Here is an 18,284-nt window from a genome sequence, read left to right on the forward strand (position 1 = left end):
AAAAAAATCATAACTATAGTACCGATCAGAGCGCGTTAATAAAATTCGGTGTGTGCACCACTAATAACATGTAGAACACTCCATATAAAGGAATTTTTTTGTCTGCGGGGTTTACACCCTTAAATAAATTAATTTCTTCCGAGCGTGGATGAATATCAAAAAAATCATAACTATAATACCGATCAGAGCGCGTTAATAAAATTCGGTGTGTACACCACTAACAACATGTAGAACACCCCATATAAAAGAATTTTTTTGTCTGCGGGGTTTACACCCTTAAATAAATTAATTTCTTCCGAGCGTGGATGGATATCAAAAAAATCACAACTATAGTACCGATCAGAGCGCGTTAATACAATTCGGTGTGTACACCACTAACAACATGTAGAACACCCCATATAAAGGAATTTTTTTGTCTGCGGGGTTTACACCTTTAAATAAATTAATTTCTTCCGAGCGTGGATGGATATCAAAAAAATCATAACTATAGTACCGATGAGAGCGCGTTATTAAAATTCGGTGTGTACACCACTAACAACATGTAGAACACCCCATATAAAGGAATTTTTTTGTCTGCGGGGTTTACACCCNGTATACTAGCCCTTAGCACTGTAGCATATATATAAACCAGTGATGTATTTGGGATTACAGTCAATAGTGCTAAGGGCTAATGTAATAAGAACACTCTGTGTTGTTGTCACAGTGTTCTTATTACATTAGCCCTTAGCACTGTTGACTGCAATCCCAAATACATCACTGGTTTTTTTCTTAACTAGTCAGTCAAGACTACCCTTCCTGCTCTATATATATATATGTGTCCCAAAAGTGATGCCCGTCCTTATGGGTTTTGATTTTTGGAAAAAAAAAACAGTCATTTGTATTTATCAGTTAATTATGAAAACATATACTTTGCCGATATGTGTGCAATACTTTGTGAGATTCTAGGGTCGGCAACCTTAATTTAATTTTTTATTTCGAAAATTTCTCCCAAAATGTTTTCATCATAAGACTTCTATTTATGGGCCGAAAAATCATCCCCTAAAAAACAATACGAGTTCCACGATTTATTACCAAAATATAAAACTTTAATTTTTACCAGTTACTGCAAATTAGAGTACCACTAAAATATTTTTAAATTAAAATATTAATCTACGACACAATTAGCATCATTATTTGGATGCCATTATGGCCTTCATAATAATAGTGCCGTTATGAATTCATAATAACACGCTTTTAAAGTAAAAAAATAAACAAAAACAAAGTTAGTCACCACTTTTACTTGTTATTGTTACTATAAAACATTAATTACAACTTCTGAACAATTTGTTAAGTTAATTTCAGCAGATCATAAGTAGACTGTATTTTTAGAAAGTAAGTTTATTTCTCAAGTGCTTGAACTTGTTGAAGGATCTGAAAGTTATCCAAAATATTAGAGGCAACTTTCTTCTTATTTTCTTTGGAATCTTCTATATAGCTTTCTGCCACTGTGTTATAGTGCCAACCACCATGCCTCTTAACAATTAATAAATAGACTCCTGAATCTGCAAGCAACGATGCAGATGATCTACAAAAACAATGTCCAGTATATTGTTGAGGATTTGGAAGACCCAGGAACAATGGTAAAATAAAAGTATTAATGCCAACTGGCAGCTTGATGCATTTTCCATTTCTGTACCCCAATCGAGTATAATCTGTGTTGGTTGACCTCATCGCTATATATCTGCGAACCATTTCCACCATATTTATTCCTTTAATATTTCTGTTTGTGATAAAAACATCTTGTGATATCTTTGTTTTCGTAAATGGAATAATAATATTGCATTATGCATTGTCCTTCATCTTTAACATTTTGTAGGTGTAGATTTGTCAATTCAGTACGCCTGCAAACACCTGCAAGCCCCACTATAAATACAACTTTTATCATAAAATGAGTTCTATCGTTGGCTTCCAGCAAAAATTGAGTTATGTTTTCTTTTAAAATCTTAGATTTCTTTGACCGAAATCCTTTCGATTTTCTTTTTAGAAATGTAATTAAATGGACTTACTAATATCCATATTTTTTGTCATTGATATAACTGAACGTAGTAAAGAAAAATATACCCAAAGCGACGAAGGCTTGTTATGTTTTGAAAGATATTCAAAATATGCCAGAAGAACCTTTTCATTGCTGCTATTCTTGATTCCTTTCCCTTTACACCAATCATCAAGTTTTGCATAACTTTGCTCGTACGTCTGTCTTAATTTTTTGGGAAGTAGGGTATTGACAACGCTTTACGCAATTTCCAAAGGAAGACTCTCGGAATCACTCATTTAAATATTCAATTTCACTAAAACTGAACGTATGACACAAAATTGTATACCAATAATGAAGTTGTTAAAGTCAAATTTAAAACAATCAATAACTGTGGTTACTATGACATCAAATAAGAGCACCTAATAATTTTGAATTTCAATTTATGATGTTTCTGATATTTTAAAATAAATTGAATTTCTAATAAAATCTATTTGGATAGTCGTAAATTAAATTTTAAATGATACACGTTTAATATGAACTTTGTTAATGAAACTTGTGTAACTAAATCACTCGGTTAACGCCTCGTGATTTAACGTTACACGCATTTCATTATAGTGTTCATGTCGAACTATAGTAGGATCGTATTCAATGCAAAGTAGAGCAAAAAATTGTCGGTCTTTTATCAAAGGAAAATCGTGTCAACATTTTTAAGACGCTTAAGATAAACCATTTCAAATTTAAAATGAAATTGAATGTAAAATTTGAAATACCACATCATACACATTGTGTTCTGGTAATAGCTGTAGCCGCCCAGCTGCTCAAATATGTTACTAACCTGGCGAGTTTGGTCGTAAATCAGAGACCGCCTCCAAAAAACAAGTAAACAACAGTGTGGCGTACAGAGGTAAAATGTAGTATATATATGTAGAATTTAAAAAACAAATTTATAATAAATTACATTTAAAATAAATAGTTCATGAGAATAAAGGAATTTTTGTAGGGACAAAAGTGCCAGACGTGAACTGATCCCTTCATCGCTTCATAATGCATAAAGAAATTATTCAATTTCTAAACCCCTTAAAACTGTACTGTACTGGATCCCTTGACAGGCAATGATTTATTACTTTGCATCAAATATGATACTACTATATGTTAGTATCATTAATAACCATAATGTCAGTTGAAGTTTTTGTGGTGACACTATGTGTATGTATGTTCTCCAAAAATTGTTCTTGAAAGGAAAATTAACCTGTCTTAACAAATTTTCGCATTTGACGTTGTTTTCAAGATAAACCTTTATATTAGCAATGATTATTTTTTAGAAAAAATATCAACTGGAGCTTTTGCAGTGCTTAAAAGCGTTGGCAGAAAAGCATGAAAATAGAAGCAATACCACAACCTATAATTTATTTAAAATAGCTGTAACCTTGTTGTCGTTAAGACATCCAGATACTGCAGAAGAAATATTTTTAGAAGTATTTGATGATATTAAAATAACATTGGATTTACAGAGTACTAATATTTTATGGAAACTTTATACACAACCGTTGCTGAAGCACATTAATATCAATCCAAAAATATGGACCACTGTCACTGATAATGCCTGTATATATTTAACTATTCTTTGTCATTCAAAAGAAGCTTTTGGAGAAAATTTGGAGTATATTCAATCTATTTTAAATGAATTATTTGACCCTGAAGCAGATGCTGAGATGAAATTAAAGACGCTTTACGTCTTAGCAAATATTTTTGAAGAAAAAGGTGTGTTTCTGAGAAATACTGTCGATTTAACTCCATTCTTCGAAAACATGGTCAAAGGTATGTATATGACGTCTAAATAGATATTACAAACTTTAACATCAGTTAGAACTCGTTAAAAAAATATAAAAAGTTCCTACCAGTATGGTTTGGAATTTCTAGTATATTATACATTATTTGTAATTGCTAATGTTATTAATAGGTTAGCGTTATACCACAAAACATACAACAGAGATAATACTACGGATATTTAAACAAAATGAATGAATTATGAAATTGACTTGGCGCAAAAAGCATCTGTCCCTACTGAGCTTATACTGTGCGTATGTACACTTACCGACTTAAAATTTGTTAAAAAGTATTGAAAAAAAAAATGAAATATAATTGGGTAGTTTTATTTTAAGTACCTACTATTGAAATATAGGGAAAATGTGTTCAACATCATTTTTTATGGTGAATGTCCATTCTTCTGCTTTTATCCGAAATAAACTTTTCAATTACTTTTCCATTAAAATTTGGTATTACTGTTAGTCTGTTTTAACAATCAATTTAACGAGAAGCAATATATGTCACAAAATTTTTCACCACACCTGAACAAATTACTTTTAATAAAAACAAAATCTGAATAGCTACTATTTGGTTACGGTAGGACTAAAGAGAACCTAAACTGCATAGTAAATATGCGCTATTCCCACTCCGTCTTTCACTGTTGCACTACCACCACTGTAAACACTTTACAGATGTAGGTACGAGCTATGCGGAGCTCACATATTCAGAATTTTTCAAGTGAATTTTGCACGTTGAGATAAATTGACTGCACATTACAAATTCAACACCACTTTTTTGTGTTTCATAATCCTAATCTATTTAATTATCTAAATAACATTATAAACTAAAGGGTCTAGCAGGATAAGATAAGGTCAGCGGCCCCAGAAAGGTATTTTGAAAATGACTTGTGTGGTAACATCATAGAGATATAAATCTACCATTAACATATATTCAGCCTCACATCTCGCTGCGTTCTGGCGATAATTGATCAAATAGACGCTAGAGTGGGTATTTTTCAAAATTGTTTTTTTCGAAAACTATTGCAGCTGCCCTAATGAAACAAAAACTGTTCGTTAGACAAAACATTAGTCTTCGTTATATATTTTTTCTAGAATTTTTCTTATTTACTAATAAAAACAATTAAAAATATTTTTTTCAAGATTTCATTCTTAGTTCACGCAGAGGTACAATCACAGAAAAAATATATAATGTAGCGTACTATAGTAGGATCGTATTCGATGCAAAGTAGAGCAAAAAGTTGTCGGCCTTTTATCAAAGGAAAATCGTGTCATCACTTTTAGGAGGCGTAAGATGAACCATTTACCATACGCACTGTGTTCCGGTAGTAGCTGTAGTCGCCCAGGTGCGTCGAGTGTACGAAGTGGTCGGTTATACGTCAAATATTAACCTGGCGAGCTTGGTCGTAAATCAGAGAGCGCCTCCAAAAAACAAGTAAGCAACAGGGGCACGTACAAGAGTAAAATGTAGTACCTATGTGGAATTTAATATACAAATTGGATTTATAATAAATTACACTTAAATTAAATAGTTTATGAGAATAAAGGAATTTTTGTAAATTAATTAATTTTGTGAATAAAGGGTGCCAGACGTGAACTGATCCCTTCGTTCCTTCATAATGTATAAAGAAATTATTCGATTTCTAAAACCCTTAAAAGCGTATGGCACTGGTTCTCTTGGCAGGCAATGATTTATTACTTTGCATCGAATATGATCCTACTATATGTCTAGTATTACTACCAAAAAGTGCATAAATATAAAATGGGTGCAACACTATCAAAAAAAATTAAAACTTCATATTAGGTACTAATGACTTCCCATTTGTGACACCATTATCATCTGTTTATTACTCAAAAATATATTAGGTAGTAGTTAAAAATGTAAGGAAGACTTTGATTTTGACATAAACAGATGAAAATTGTTTGTGGAACTACGAGGTTTTTAGAGAATAAGACGAAACATATCACTTTCCAGCTAGTCGCGTGTGTGCATTGTGTTTTGTTTACGTATTATTTTTATGCCCGCACCACTATAGTAGCTCGACTTCAATTATCATGTGCGGATTGTTTCGGATTATTAAAATTTTTTTATAATTAAACTGTTTTATTTGAACTCGCCTCATGGTTTCGGTTTGATTTACCTATTTTATTTTTTTATTTATTTTGTTTTGTTTTGCTTTATTTTATTTTGTTTTGTTTATTTATTATATTTTGTTTGTTTTTATTTTATTCTGTTACTTTATTTTTTCAGAAGACAATTTTTTGATCGTTGTTGTTGCAGTGGAACGGCCTCGGCTTCTTTCTTCGTTGGCGAAACCCCTCTGGACGGCTAATGTGTAGTGATTGATTTTGGGGTTTGTAAAAATAAAACGCAGAATTTTTGTTGCTTGTAACGTGTGAGCTGGTTGTTTGCAACCTAACTGGCCGCGCTCCGATCATTATCAACACTCGATTCAAGCAACTTCGCGCTAGATCAAGCTTTACATAAAGAATTCGCAACTACGCAAAGTCAAATCATCGTCTACGATTCAATATTACAACGAAAAATTCCACGCTGTAAGCAACAAAAATTCTGCGTTTTATTTTTACAAAACCCAAAACTCCACAACCACTACACATTAGCCCTGCAGAGGAGTTTAGCCGACGAAGAAAGAAACAGAGGCCGTTCCACTGCAACAACAACGATCAAAAAATTGTCTTCTAAAAAAATATAGTAACACAAAATAACATAAAAACAAACAAAATAAGATAGAAACAAGCAAAATAAAATAAAATAAATAAACAAAACAAAATAAAACAAATAAAATAAAGCAGAACAAAAAAAATAAAACAAAACAAAATAAATAAAAATAAAATAAAATAGGTAAATCAAACCGAAACCCTGAGGCGAGTTGAAATAAAACAGTTTAACTATAAAAAAAATTTGAATAATCTGAAACAATCCGCACACGATAATTGAAGTCGAGCTACTATAGTGGTGCGGGCATAAAAATGATACGTAAACAAAACACAATGCATACACGCGACTAGCTGGAAAGCGACATGTTTCGTCTTGTTCTCTAAAAACCTTGTAGTTCCACAAACAATTTTCATCTGTTTATGTCAAAATCAAAGTCTTCCTTACATTTTTAACTACTACCTGATATATTTTTGAGTAACAAACAGACGACAAAGGTGTCACAAATGGGAAGTCATTAGTACCTAAGATGGTCATAAGAGGTTTTAATTTTTTTTGATATTGCACCCATTTTATATTTATGCACTTTTTGGTAGTAATACTAGATATAGTAAGCTACATTATACATTTTTTCTGTGATTGTACCTCTGTGGGAACTAAGAATATAATCTTTAAAAAAATATTTTAATTACTGAACTTAAGTTTTAAATTTTGTATATAAAAAAATTATAAAATAGATAATATTTGAAATTGAGGGATTTTAAATGATGAGGCTGATTAAGGCTAAGTAGCCAGATTTATACAGTGTATCCGCGGTTGGGGTACCGCACTCTTGTAAATTTTTTTATTGTTGGTTTTTGGAGAAAAAGTTATTCTTTAAATTTAATATAAAAATACTTTGGTAGAACAATATCCAGGTTGGTTGCCCTTCCTCAGAAGTTTTTGAGTTTTTGAAAAGAACAACTGCTACGGTAGTCAACAAACCAAATAAAAGTAGCTTTTCTAATTAAAAATTTTAAATTAGAACTGGAATTAACAACAACAATAAAGCAAATCCTTTTCAAATTGTAAATTTCTATACAGCGTGATTCAGTCAGAATGTCATTAATTTTAACCATATATTCGGAAGGCTTAATAAAGACAGAAAATCAAAAATTTTTTACTCGACTTGAAAATGAAGGAAATCAACCCATAACTCCCGCTAAGAGAGCAGCCCTGCCAGATGCCCAGATGCTCGGAAAATTTTGCAATGTAAGCCCGAAGGCTTAAAGCAAATTAAAGAATTAACATTATGATGTTAATAAAAACTGATTTTTGGCAAGGCATGTTCAGACTTCCTCGAGGTTCTTGCTGGGCAACAATAACAATTTAATATGTTGATTGCATAATTATAAAAAATAATTTATAGCATTTTAAATTATTATTGACTGACGTGAGCAAACCGTTTATTTATTGCCTTTATATGAGCGAAAATATATAAATATGGCAACGTTGCATCTAGGGCGCGTTGTTCATATCATAGCTGTGCGCAAATTGTGAATTACCCGCTACGTCAGCCAGTCAGAAACAGCCTGAAAAGGGAGTTAAATAATGATTTGAAAATATTTTTTTCAGCTAAATATGCATTTAATTTTTTTTAATCAAGCCATCATATACTCATTTTTCTCTATCTGCTTTTAAAATTAATGACATTATGACTTAATCACCCTGTATAATACATATTTTTCAAATTTTTTTCTAAATTCCTTGTACACAGACGAGATAATTTCTTCGTTCGTGCTGGCAACAGCTTCCTGAATTTTTTGTTTAAGTAACTGTTATCTTAAAAATCTTTTGTATACACTTTTTGCTTTAGGTATCCCCATAAAAAATAATCCAATGAGGACAAGTCGGATGCCCATGCAGGCCAAAGTATTGATCCATCGCGTCTGACTACCTGTTCGGGACGTGAATGTTAAGCCAGTTTCTCATTAGAAGTATGGAATGTACAAGGCATCCGTCTTGTTGAAATGTTAGTTTTCTTTTTCTGAACTCTAAATTTTCGCTATCTAGTTCTGCCAAAACAAAATTATTGAGAATTTCCAAATACGAATTTTGATTAAGATTTTCTTAAAAATTATAAGGACCAATTATTATGATACATTATGCCACACCAGACATTTACTTTTTAAAATTTTTGACTATTAATTAATTACACAAGCCGACAATTTTCAGAACCAGAAACCGGACCTAGTGTATGCAAAGGATTTTGGTGCGCTGATTACAAATCCGAGCTCAGAATTGGCCCATCACCCTAGGTTCTCGAGATATTCTAACCTAAATGTGCAAAAATCGCGGTATATTCGGGGTCAGATTACAACGTGAATTAATTTTTTATCTTAATTCATGTTAAACCATCTCAAAGTACCACTCTTACCCTTCTAAGTGCACTTCAATTTTTTTGAAAATCTTTTTTTCCATAGAGATATGATAGATTGAAGTTTAGTACTTCAGCGATTTCGTTACAACATGGAAAATTTAAGTTAACCTGTCGTGGGTTTAACTCTCGCTGGTTATTGCGCATTTAGATTAACATGTCGTAGGTTATAGCACATTATGATGAACCTGTCATTAACTTATCATGTGAATGTAACGGCATGTATACATAGGTATCTGCTTCATATAGTATTCAATTTTAGGTTAGAGAATCTTGAAATATTGAAGTTATGGAGCAGGTACGCCGGTATTTTTAAATTCAGCGACTCTATATCTCGTTTTTGGATAAACTTAGTTTATTTCCATTTTGTAACGAAATCGCTGAAGTACTAAACTTCAATCTATCATATCTTTGTGGGAAAAAAATTTTCAAAAAAATTGAAGTGCGCTTAGAAGGGTAAGAGTGGTACTTTAGTTGGTTTAACGCGATTTTAGAAAAAAAATTTATTCACGTTGTAATCTGACCCCGAATATAACGAAAAACCGCGATTTTTCCACTTTGAGGTTAGAATATCTCGAGAACCTAGGGTGATGGGGCAATTCTGAGCTCGGATTCATAATCAGTGCACCAAAATCCTTCGGGTACACGAGATCCGGTCTCTGGTTCTGGACTTTCGTAAAATTTTGTTGGCCTGTGTTTGGATTATCTTTAGCTCAGTATCTACTATTTTGAGAGGAAACCACACCATTAGTTGTGAATATTGATTCGTCAGTAAATAAAATATTATGATGAAAGAATCTGTTTTCAATCAGTTTCTCTTAAACAATTGTCCAAGTGACGACTAACATCTCCATTAAGCAGTTTATGTTTTTGTTGTACTTATACTAAAATTCTTTGAATATGAGATCTGCTAATATCTATGTTTTCTGACTTTTTCCCGAATGATATCTTTGTAATATCAAAGGCCAAAACTACAACAGTAGCAGCATCGTTATCATTGTATTCTTTTTTTATCTTTTTAATATTCTTTACATCACCAGTGATTTCGAATTCACTAATTAGCTTGCAAACTGCTACTTTTCATTAAAAATTTGTTTTGCATATCGATATGAAACCGATTCCATAACATTTCACAAGATAAATTCGTTGCTCCAGGATTAACATTATTAATAAAAATTATTCGGTGAGCAGTTAAAAAAATAAATATGTTCACTTTGACATTGATAAGGAAAATCCATGGTAATTACATGGTATGTAAGATAGTTAAAAATTGTGGCATCTTTTTTATTTACAAAATGTGACTATTGTTCTTTTCTTACTAAACTCTGTGATTTAAGCATTTCTGGAGTTCTCGAAAATCTTTTTAAAATTCAGTTTTTAATGAAAACAAAAATTAAAGGCACTGCTTAAGAAAAATTTCACATTTTAAAATTTTTTGGATGCCCTATATGTTTTATTACATATTTAATTACAGCCCATGGCTACCTAAGATAAGCAAAACTTCTATCTTCTATCAACAATAACTTTTTTTTCCAAAAATCAACAACAAAGAAAGTTTACGAGAGTGTGGTAACCCATCCGGGAACACCCTGTATAAATAAAAATTAAATGCTCTTTGTTGGTAAGCGCATTACTTGAGAACGGCTGGACCGATTTGGCAAATTTTTTTTATGGTAATGGTAATACCTTTTTAGGGAAAAAAATTGGAAAAGTTGCCTGGAAAATTGGAAAATTTGGGAAAAACTAAAAGTACTTATCACAAGCAAATTTATTGAAATTTGAACAGGATGTATGTCGGGTCAGCTAGTTTTTAATAAAAAGATCTCTAAAGTGTGTTACGCACTTTGTGGTTCTAACTCTCTAGTGCTAATTTGCAAACCTTTTTGTTTACTCAGAGTAGTGAGAACTTAATAAGAGCAGAATGGAAACAAAACAAAAAATAGGAATTTTTTCTCTTATTTTTTAATGCATAATGTCCTTACAAGATACCACGTGTTTTTAACACTTTATGATACAAATAAAAATAGTCACTAACATGCGACTTAATTTATATTTCAGTTGTTTTTGTACCATCATTGGTATGGCACGCTGGGGCGACTGCTGAAGCGCTTCGTACTATGGCTGTTTTATGTCTTAGAAATGTATTAATTTCAAATAAGAAAATAGGTATTTTCAATAAAGAAGATTTACTAAAAGAAGTTATGAATGAACTGTTGCCGCTGCTTATTTCAATATTAGAAGATGCATCGTACAGAAGTAGACAGTTAGCTTTAGAATGTGTGATATTATTAAAACATATATGTTGCGAGAAGAATATTTGGGCCATTGAAGATTTAATAAAAGTATACCCAGGTTTGTAGTAGTAAATTATATTTTAATTAACTACCATAATTAAAAAAAAATACCTATATTCCGGATATTTCAAGAGTAACTAATAGATTTTAGCAGTTAACAGGTCAGAATCAAGCAAATTTTATTTTTCATAATTAAAGACATAAGTATATATTTTTTATTTATAATGAAATATAATGCTGTTTGTAGTTGTACCTATTTAAAAATTAATTTTGTAATACTATAACTAAGAAAAATTAAAATATTGAAAAAAATAAGAAAACTTATTTGTATCAATTATTGATTATGAAAAAAAATATTTCGCACATATAATTGAATCCTTTTTGACATCAGAGAGGAGGCCGCACTTATTTCAATTTTTTATTTTGAAAATTTAATTGAAAATTTTTTCCTCTATGTGAGCCTAGAAATATCCCAAAAAATAATGGTATGGGTCCCGTGCTTCATTATCAAAATAATTTTGTCAGTCGACATTTTAAGAGGTTGTTTCTCATATAATTTTAATCTATACTCCACGGTCGAAATTATATAGAGTGATTCATCGCTAGCTTTTGGACTAGTAAGGGGGATGAAGCGTGCCAGGAACGAAAATCCATTGGCAGGTCTGCGTAAAAGGCAACAAGATATAGAAAATAATGGAAAAAGATAATAAAACATAACATCTAATATTTTTTACGGTTTGCTATAACAGGCACTTTGATCCATTTGAATCATTACAGCATTTTAAAACGTCCCAATTGTGTTTTTTTAATTTATAAATTTATTATAGCCATGGAATTAGACCCCTCGCCTACGCTTATGCTATGACGTTTCTCAGGACGGGTTAAATCAAGTCCGTTTACACCCACTAAAAAGCATTTCCCTATTCCCTATCAAAAAAAAAGACAGCAGATAGACAGAGATAGAATATACAGGGTGTCTCATAATTAGCTGCCAACCCTGAACAGGCCGATTCTATGATCAAAACTAAGTAAAAAAGTTCATATGAACATGAGTCCGGAAATGCTTCCTAAGGGCACAGGGACCCATTGAAGAGGGAGGAATGGAAATCATTTTTTTGCAATATCTCTCAATCGCGTTGTGATAAATGAATGAAATTTGGTATACACAGCTAAATTTTGATGAGCAATTTGATGGACTAATCCATTTATTTCCACAAGGTCCATTGGGGTGGGTACGGGGGGGCCCTTGGTACTTTGCGTGTGTAACTTTTTCATCTTTGACTTTTTAACAAATTGGACAGCAAATTCCGTTTTCCCGAACTGTTTTACGTTAAAAAGGTACTCTTGTTTCAAATCGTTATCTTTAACGGTTTCTGAGAAAATCGCTCTTGAATTAATCCCACTTTGGTCAATTTCATAGTAATTTAAACAAAAAAAATTTTTTTGTTTAAATTTAATCTAATTTTAATAAAAAAATAATAATAAAAAATTAAATTAAATAAAAATTAATCCTTTAAATGGAAAAGAGAGGAAAGGAAAATTATTATTATTTTTTTTTGTTTAAATTACTATGAAATTGACCAAAGTGGGATTAATTCAAGAGCGATTTTCTCAGAAACCGTTAAAGATAACGATTTGAAACAAGAGTACCTTTTTAACGTAAAACAGTTCGGGAAAACGGAATTTGCTGTCCAATTTGTTAAAAAGTCAAAGATGAAAAAGTTACACACGCAAAGTACCAAGGGCCCCCCCGTACCCACCCCAATGGACCTTGTGGAAATAAATGGATTAGTCCATCAAATTGCTCATCAAAATTTAGCTGTGTATACCAAATTTCATTCATTTATCACAACGCGATTGAGAGATATTGCAAAAAAATGATTTCCATTCCTCCCTCTTCAATGGGTCCCTGTGCCCTTAGGAAGCATTTCCGGACCCATGTTCATATGAACTTTTTTACTTAGTTTTGATCATAGAATCGGCCTGTTCAGAGTTGGCAGCTAATTATGAGACACCCTGTAGATGGACGTTCAGTGTAACTCGGTCTCTAGACGATTATAGATTCTATCGATGTGCGTAGCGAGCGGCACAAAGATAAATAATATTGAACCTTATAAAAATCATTTTATATTTTATACCCATTATGGTAATAGTGTTTTTATTCTATGTCTTAGTCACTCTTTATAATTTCGACCGCGGAGTATAAAAAGATTTACTGAAGGAAAGGTTTGAAGGTTTTTAAAATACCGCATGCTCAAGTTTAAAACAATAAATGAAATTAATAAATGTACCTCCAATTTGCACATAGATGAGTAAATTAAAAATAACACAAAAACTGCCTATTTTACCAAAAATTGTTTTGTTAGACATAATTTCTTTGCTATGATGCATAATTGATCTTAAAATATTACTCGTGGCTATTCAGAACTTCTTTTGAAATAATTGAGGAATACAATTTTTATTATTGATATTTGTCGGTTTTCAGTCCAAAAGTATTTATCTTTGTTGAAAAAAATGACATCTATAGTTTGCATTGACTATTATTATTAACAGTTTGTCAAAGAAGGGTTAATATGGGTTTAACTAAATCTCTCAGTAAGTGAATAAAATGTCTCGTACATTAGCAACCAAACTAATATATGACTTGACTTCTTCTGCCCACATGTTGTCCTGAGGGTCATTACAAAATATTCTGGTTTTAGAAATTTTGAAAAGGTTCGATGATCCTACCGAAAAAGTGAGACTCTGTGCTTTGAAAAATATTTCTTTATTTTTTGACAATCCTCCAGAAGAATTTAAGAAGAACTGTTATAAGGCTCATCATGAATTAATCATTGATACACTTTTAACTCATTTTGATGATGAAGAAGAAGATATTCAAGAAATGGTTTGTGGTAAGTAAATAAATCCAACTCCAAGAATACTGACAACTATGGCCTGCTGCATTTTTTTGAAACGATTTTCAGAAAATCACTAGGGATTTTTTTAATAAAAATTTGGATATGCAGCATTAGTTAACACCACTTAAAACACCAGTATCTCATATTTAATTAATTTTTAAAGGAGAAACTTATTAAATTTGTGTTTCAGTTTCTAAATCTAAATCAATTCAAATATGAGATATTAGCCAATTACTTATAGTTTCCTTCCAACAGGCAAGAGAATTAGTTCAGATCTGGACGAAGATTGTGCAGAACGAAATTCGCGTTCCAACTGATTCTGGTAGTACTTACAGCTTTCCAACAATGATCGAACTAGTTCCGAACTGATTCAGAACCGGTGAAATTAGTACCTGGTCCTGAGCAGGAACTAAAGGGTCTTTCATTAAGGATGTCCGGATTTAAAATGTAAAGAAAACACACAATTGAAGAGATAAATTTAAAATTTCTTTTTTATTTGAAAGGTAATGTTGTCATTACATATGAAAAATAATGTTATTCAAATGACCTCCACGGCTACGCTGGACGTACCGTAATCTTTTGGTCCAATTTATCACCACTTTTTCGCATAAATTGGCCTCTATTTCACCAATTACTCGTTCAATATTGGCTATTAAGTGTCCAATTATTGCTGGCTTATCGCTGTACACTTGTGACTTAATCTCAAAGTCTAGGTGGATAATTTTAGGGCCATTTCTGAAGATTATTTCTTCACCAAATTGATTTTTCAATAAATTCATTGTTTCAGTGGCAGTATGGCACGTGGCACCATCCTGCTGGAAAAAATAATCTAAATCGTTTTCTTCAAGTTTAGGAACCACATAATCCGTTAACATAGCCCAATAACGTTCACCATTCACTGTAACATGCTGTCCTTGTTCATTCTGGAAGAAGTAAGGCCCAACAACACCACCAGCATAAATACCGCACCACACAGTCACTTTTTCAGGATGTAAAGGGTTTTCAACAACGGCATGAGGATTTTCATTGCTCCATATTCTGTAATTTTGTTTATTCACAAAACTATTCAACCAGGAATGCGCTTCATCAGTAAAGATGAATTTTCGATAAAAGAAAGGATCTTCTGTTAACTTTTCTAATGCCCAAGCAGCGAAACCACTACGTAATGCATGATCAGCAGGCTTTAATTCCTGCGTTAATTGAATTTTGTATGCATATAAACCCAAATCTTTACGTAAAATTCTCCAAGTAGTGTTTTGAGAAATGTTCCAAGCTTGAGAGCAACGTGAAATGGACATTTCGCTATCCTCTCTTACACTTCGATGTACTGCCTCAATATTTTCTTGCGTTTTTGCATTTTTTGCAAGTACTGGTACAACAACATGGTGCAAAGAAAATGTTTCAAATTTGCTTACAAAACGACGAATATATGTTTAGTGCAACGACCATATTTTTTTCGAAGTTCACGTAAAGTTTTCACAACACAACACTGATTTTGATAATAAAATTTAATAATTTCCAACCGTTGTTCGAGCATATACTTTTCCATGATGAAATGGCAATATGTACTGAATATGTTTGACAAATAACATATCAAATAATAATACGCAGTGTTGCCATAATAATACATTGAAATCTGGACATCCCTATTGGAAAACCCATAAGAAGGAACTTTTCTTGGAGCATGCGCATTGAATAGACAAAATCATGGAGTTATTATACTTATAACCTCTATATTTTGTGTTTATTACCTATTTTAGTATGAGCGATTTAAATTATGATTTTCTGAGTCGAGCGAAGAAGAGAATTTCGTATACATCTGCGCGCCGCCCTTTCGTTGCTCGTCCAATGTTCGTTTGACTATTCATATTGAAGAACCTTCTGCGATCCACAAGGAAATCCAAGAACATTTTAGTAGACATTTTGCATTGTAGATAATCATGTCTCTCGCGCCCCCGTCCAACTGTACTGCGAACACACAAAGCGTTTGTCGAAAAAACCGACACGAGGTGGATCATTATGCGCCATGCGTGCTGTTCGTGCACAACTCGAAAACCCCGTACTAAACTGAACAGATGACAGACACGTGATAGTTCGTAAACTGTTCCAACACGATTTCCAGGACTGGTTCATAATCAGTACTTATCGAACGCATGCGTACACAATAATTCATTACTGATTCTGAACCAATTCTGAATTCCTTGTTGGAACGAACCTTATAATGCTGATTGGAATTTTTAAATAATAAAGTAGGTATGTTTATGGGTTCTGCTTAAAATTATGACTAGAACTTACAGGCAGATTCTATTATTTACCAATTATAAAGCATTTCCAATGAAACTTAATAAGCTTTTATAAAAATTAAGACTACATAGTCAGATTTGTTATAAAAAAAATCCCTTAAGCAATTTTTCAAAAAAGTCGCTTTTAAAAAAATTACACCAGGCCATGGATAACCAATTGGATAATAGGGTTGTTGACTATAAAAACAAACCATATACAAATTGTTGTTGATACAAAGATTTTATATAAAATAACCTGCCTGTATAGTAAAATTTTAAATATATGACAAATTAGTGGTAGAAATCATTTATGAATTTTTGTGTTACTTAAAAACTAGTCTGACGTCATAAGGGGCAATTGAACAAGAAGCTAGTAGCGATGCTATTGCATAATTTTGAAGAAGAATAAAATATATCAAAATTGTCCATCAAACCCTGTTATCCTGTTCCCTGTTCTTTAAACAAAAGTGACAGTAGTGACACTAGTGACAGTAGACTATCAATTAAGAGTATTTGTGATAGTTATTATTAATTTGCTGATTGTAATGGATTCAACAAAATTTAAGTGGTGTTTTGTTCCACATTCCACATAGCCAATTGCATTATCTCCATAAGACTCCCGAACTGCACTATAATTTTCTGTAAATAAATTTATATTATAAATAAACACAATAAAATTATTCATTAAATATGTTAATTTTTACCTGACTGCTTTTATACCTCTAATAATATTAAAACGGTCGTCTCTTTTTAAAAAATTCAATTCATGATCATAAAAATATCAATTTTCGGTCAAATTTGCGAAGTAGCTTTTACAAATCCCGTTTCACACATTTTGCTTTAATTCTAAGGGAAGGAAGATATTAAATGATTATTACTAAATAATAATTTTACTTACTAAAGGAATTCGAAGATTAAGGAAAATAATTCGTAGACTTGAAAATATTTTATGCAACAATGTCACTGACAGACTGACACTACTGACTGTGTTGACAGAGCATCCTCTTCCTCCAATTTTTTTCCTTTACGCAATCATCTATATATAATATCACTACAAGGTGCCCCTTATGACGTCACAGCCGTTTTGAAATATTATAAAAAAATCAGTTTTAAATAATTATTTTAAAACTGTTCTGACCCTTTCCTCAATTTCTAATTGAGCATACACACTAATTAGTACGTGTAGAATTATATTATCTACTTTTTGAAATTGGTCAACAACCCTATTATTATAAATAGTGTAACAACTACATACATTTAGAGGGCCACCATTCATAAAAACAGTTCATTAAGAGCGTGCTCCAAAAAATTTTTTAGTTAGGCATTCTGGTTCGTTCTTAAGGGGGCGTTTTAATTCATAATTTTCAGTTAATTTATAGCAGTTTTTTGTGGAGAGTTTTAGAAAATCTAAGCAAGGTAGAAACAATATCTCTTCATTGTACTAGTTACACAAGTTTTGTTTAGGGTATAAGACCGTTTTACAAGTTAACAATATATTCAGAATAAGCAAAAATGCATATTTTTCCCTAATTATTGATGTTTAGCGTTACATTTCCTGAACTTTACACACATATAGAAAATCGCGTATGGCACTATAAAGTTAATAGGCATGATGACAGTAACCGGAAAACACTAAAATTTTGTATTTATCTAATGAAATATGATTCACGGATTATAAAAAACGTATTTATTTTTATATTATGAGCGAGATTGATATAATTTTTGATAAAATAAAACTACAAAATACAGCAAACCGCCATAATAGGTTGGACACCAATCAGGGCACACCATTATTCCATGGCTAGAAATTGGCCTCAATGATTTGGGATCGAGGGGGATTATCCCTCTTTATCCTGCCTCATCTCGTGTAGGCCTGGA

At 31.9% G+C, this 18,284-nt stretch overlaps 1 protein-coding gene across 1 annotated transcript in view; it reads left to right on the forward strand.

Annotated features, from left to right (window-relative positions):
- Positions 1–14,493, forward strand: part of LOC108914681 (dynein assembly factor 5, axonemal) — a 25,015-nt gene extending 10,522 nt beyond the window's left edge. The window contains exons 3-6 of the mRNA XM_018720532.2: positions 3,337–3,832; positions 10,989–11,282; positions 13,927–14,118; positions 14,366–14,493. Of these exons, the coding sequence (XP_018576048.1) occupies positions 3,337–3,832; positions 10,989–11,282; positions 13,927–14,118; positions 14,366–14,493 (1,110 nt within the window). The remainder of the gene's footprint in view (positions 1–3,336; positions 3,833–10,988; positions 11,283–13,926; positions 14,119–14,365) is intronic.
- The last annotated feature ends 3,791 nt before the right edge of the window (positions 14,494–18,284 follow it).

Source organism: Anoplophora glabripennis, unplaced genomic scaffold (genome assembly GCF_000390285.2).
Source record: "Anoplophora glabripennis isolate ALB-LARVAE unplaced genomic scaffold, Agla_2.0 scaffold1135, whole genome shotgun sequence".
Taxonomy (NCBI): domain Eukaryota; kingdom Metazoa; phylum Arthropoda; class Insecta; order Coleoptera; family Cerambycidae; genus Anoplophora; species Anoplophora glabripennis.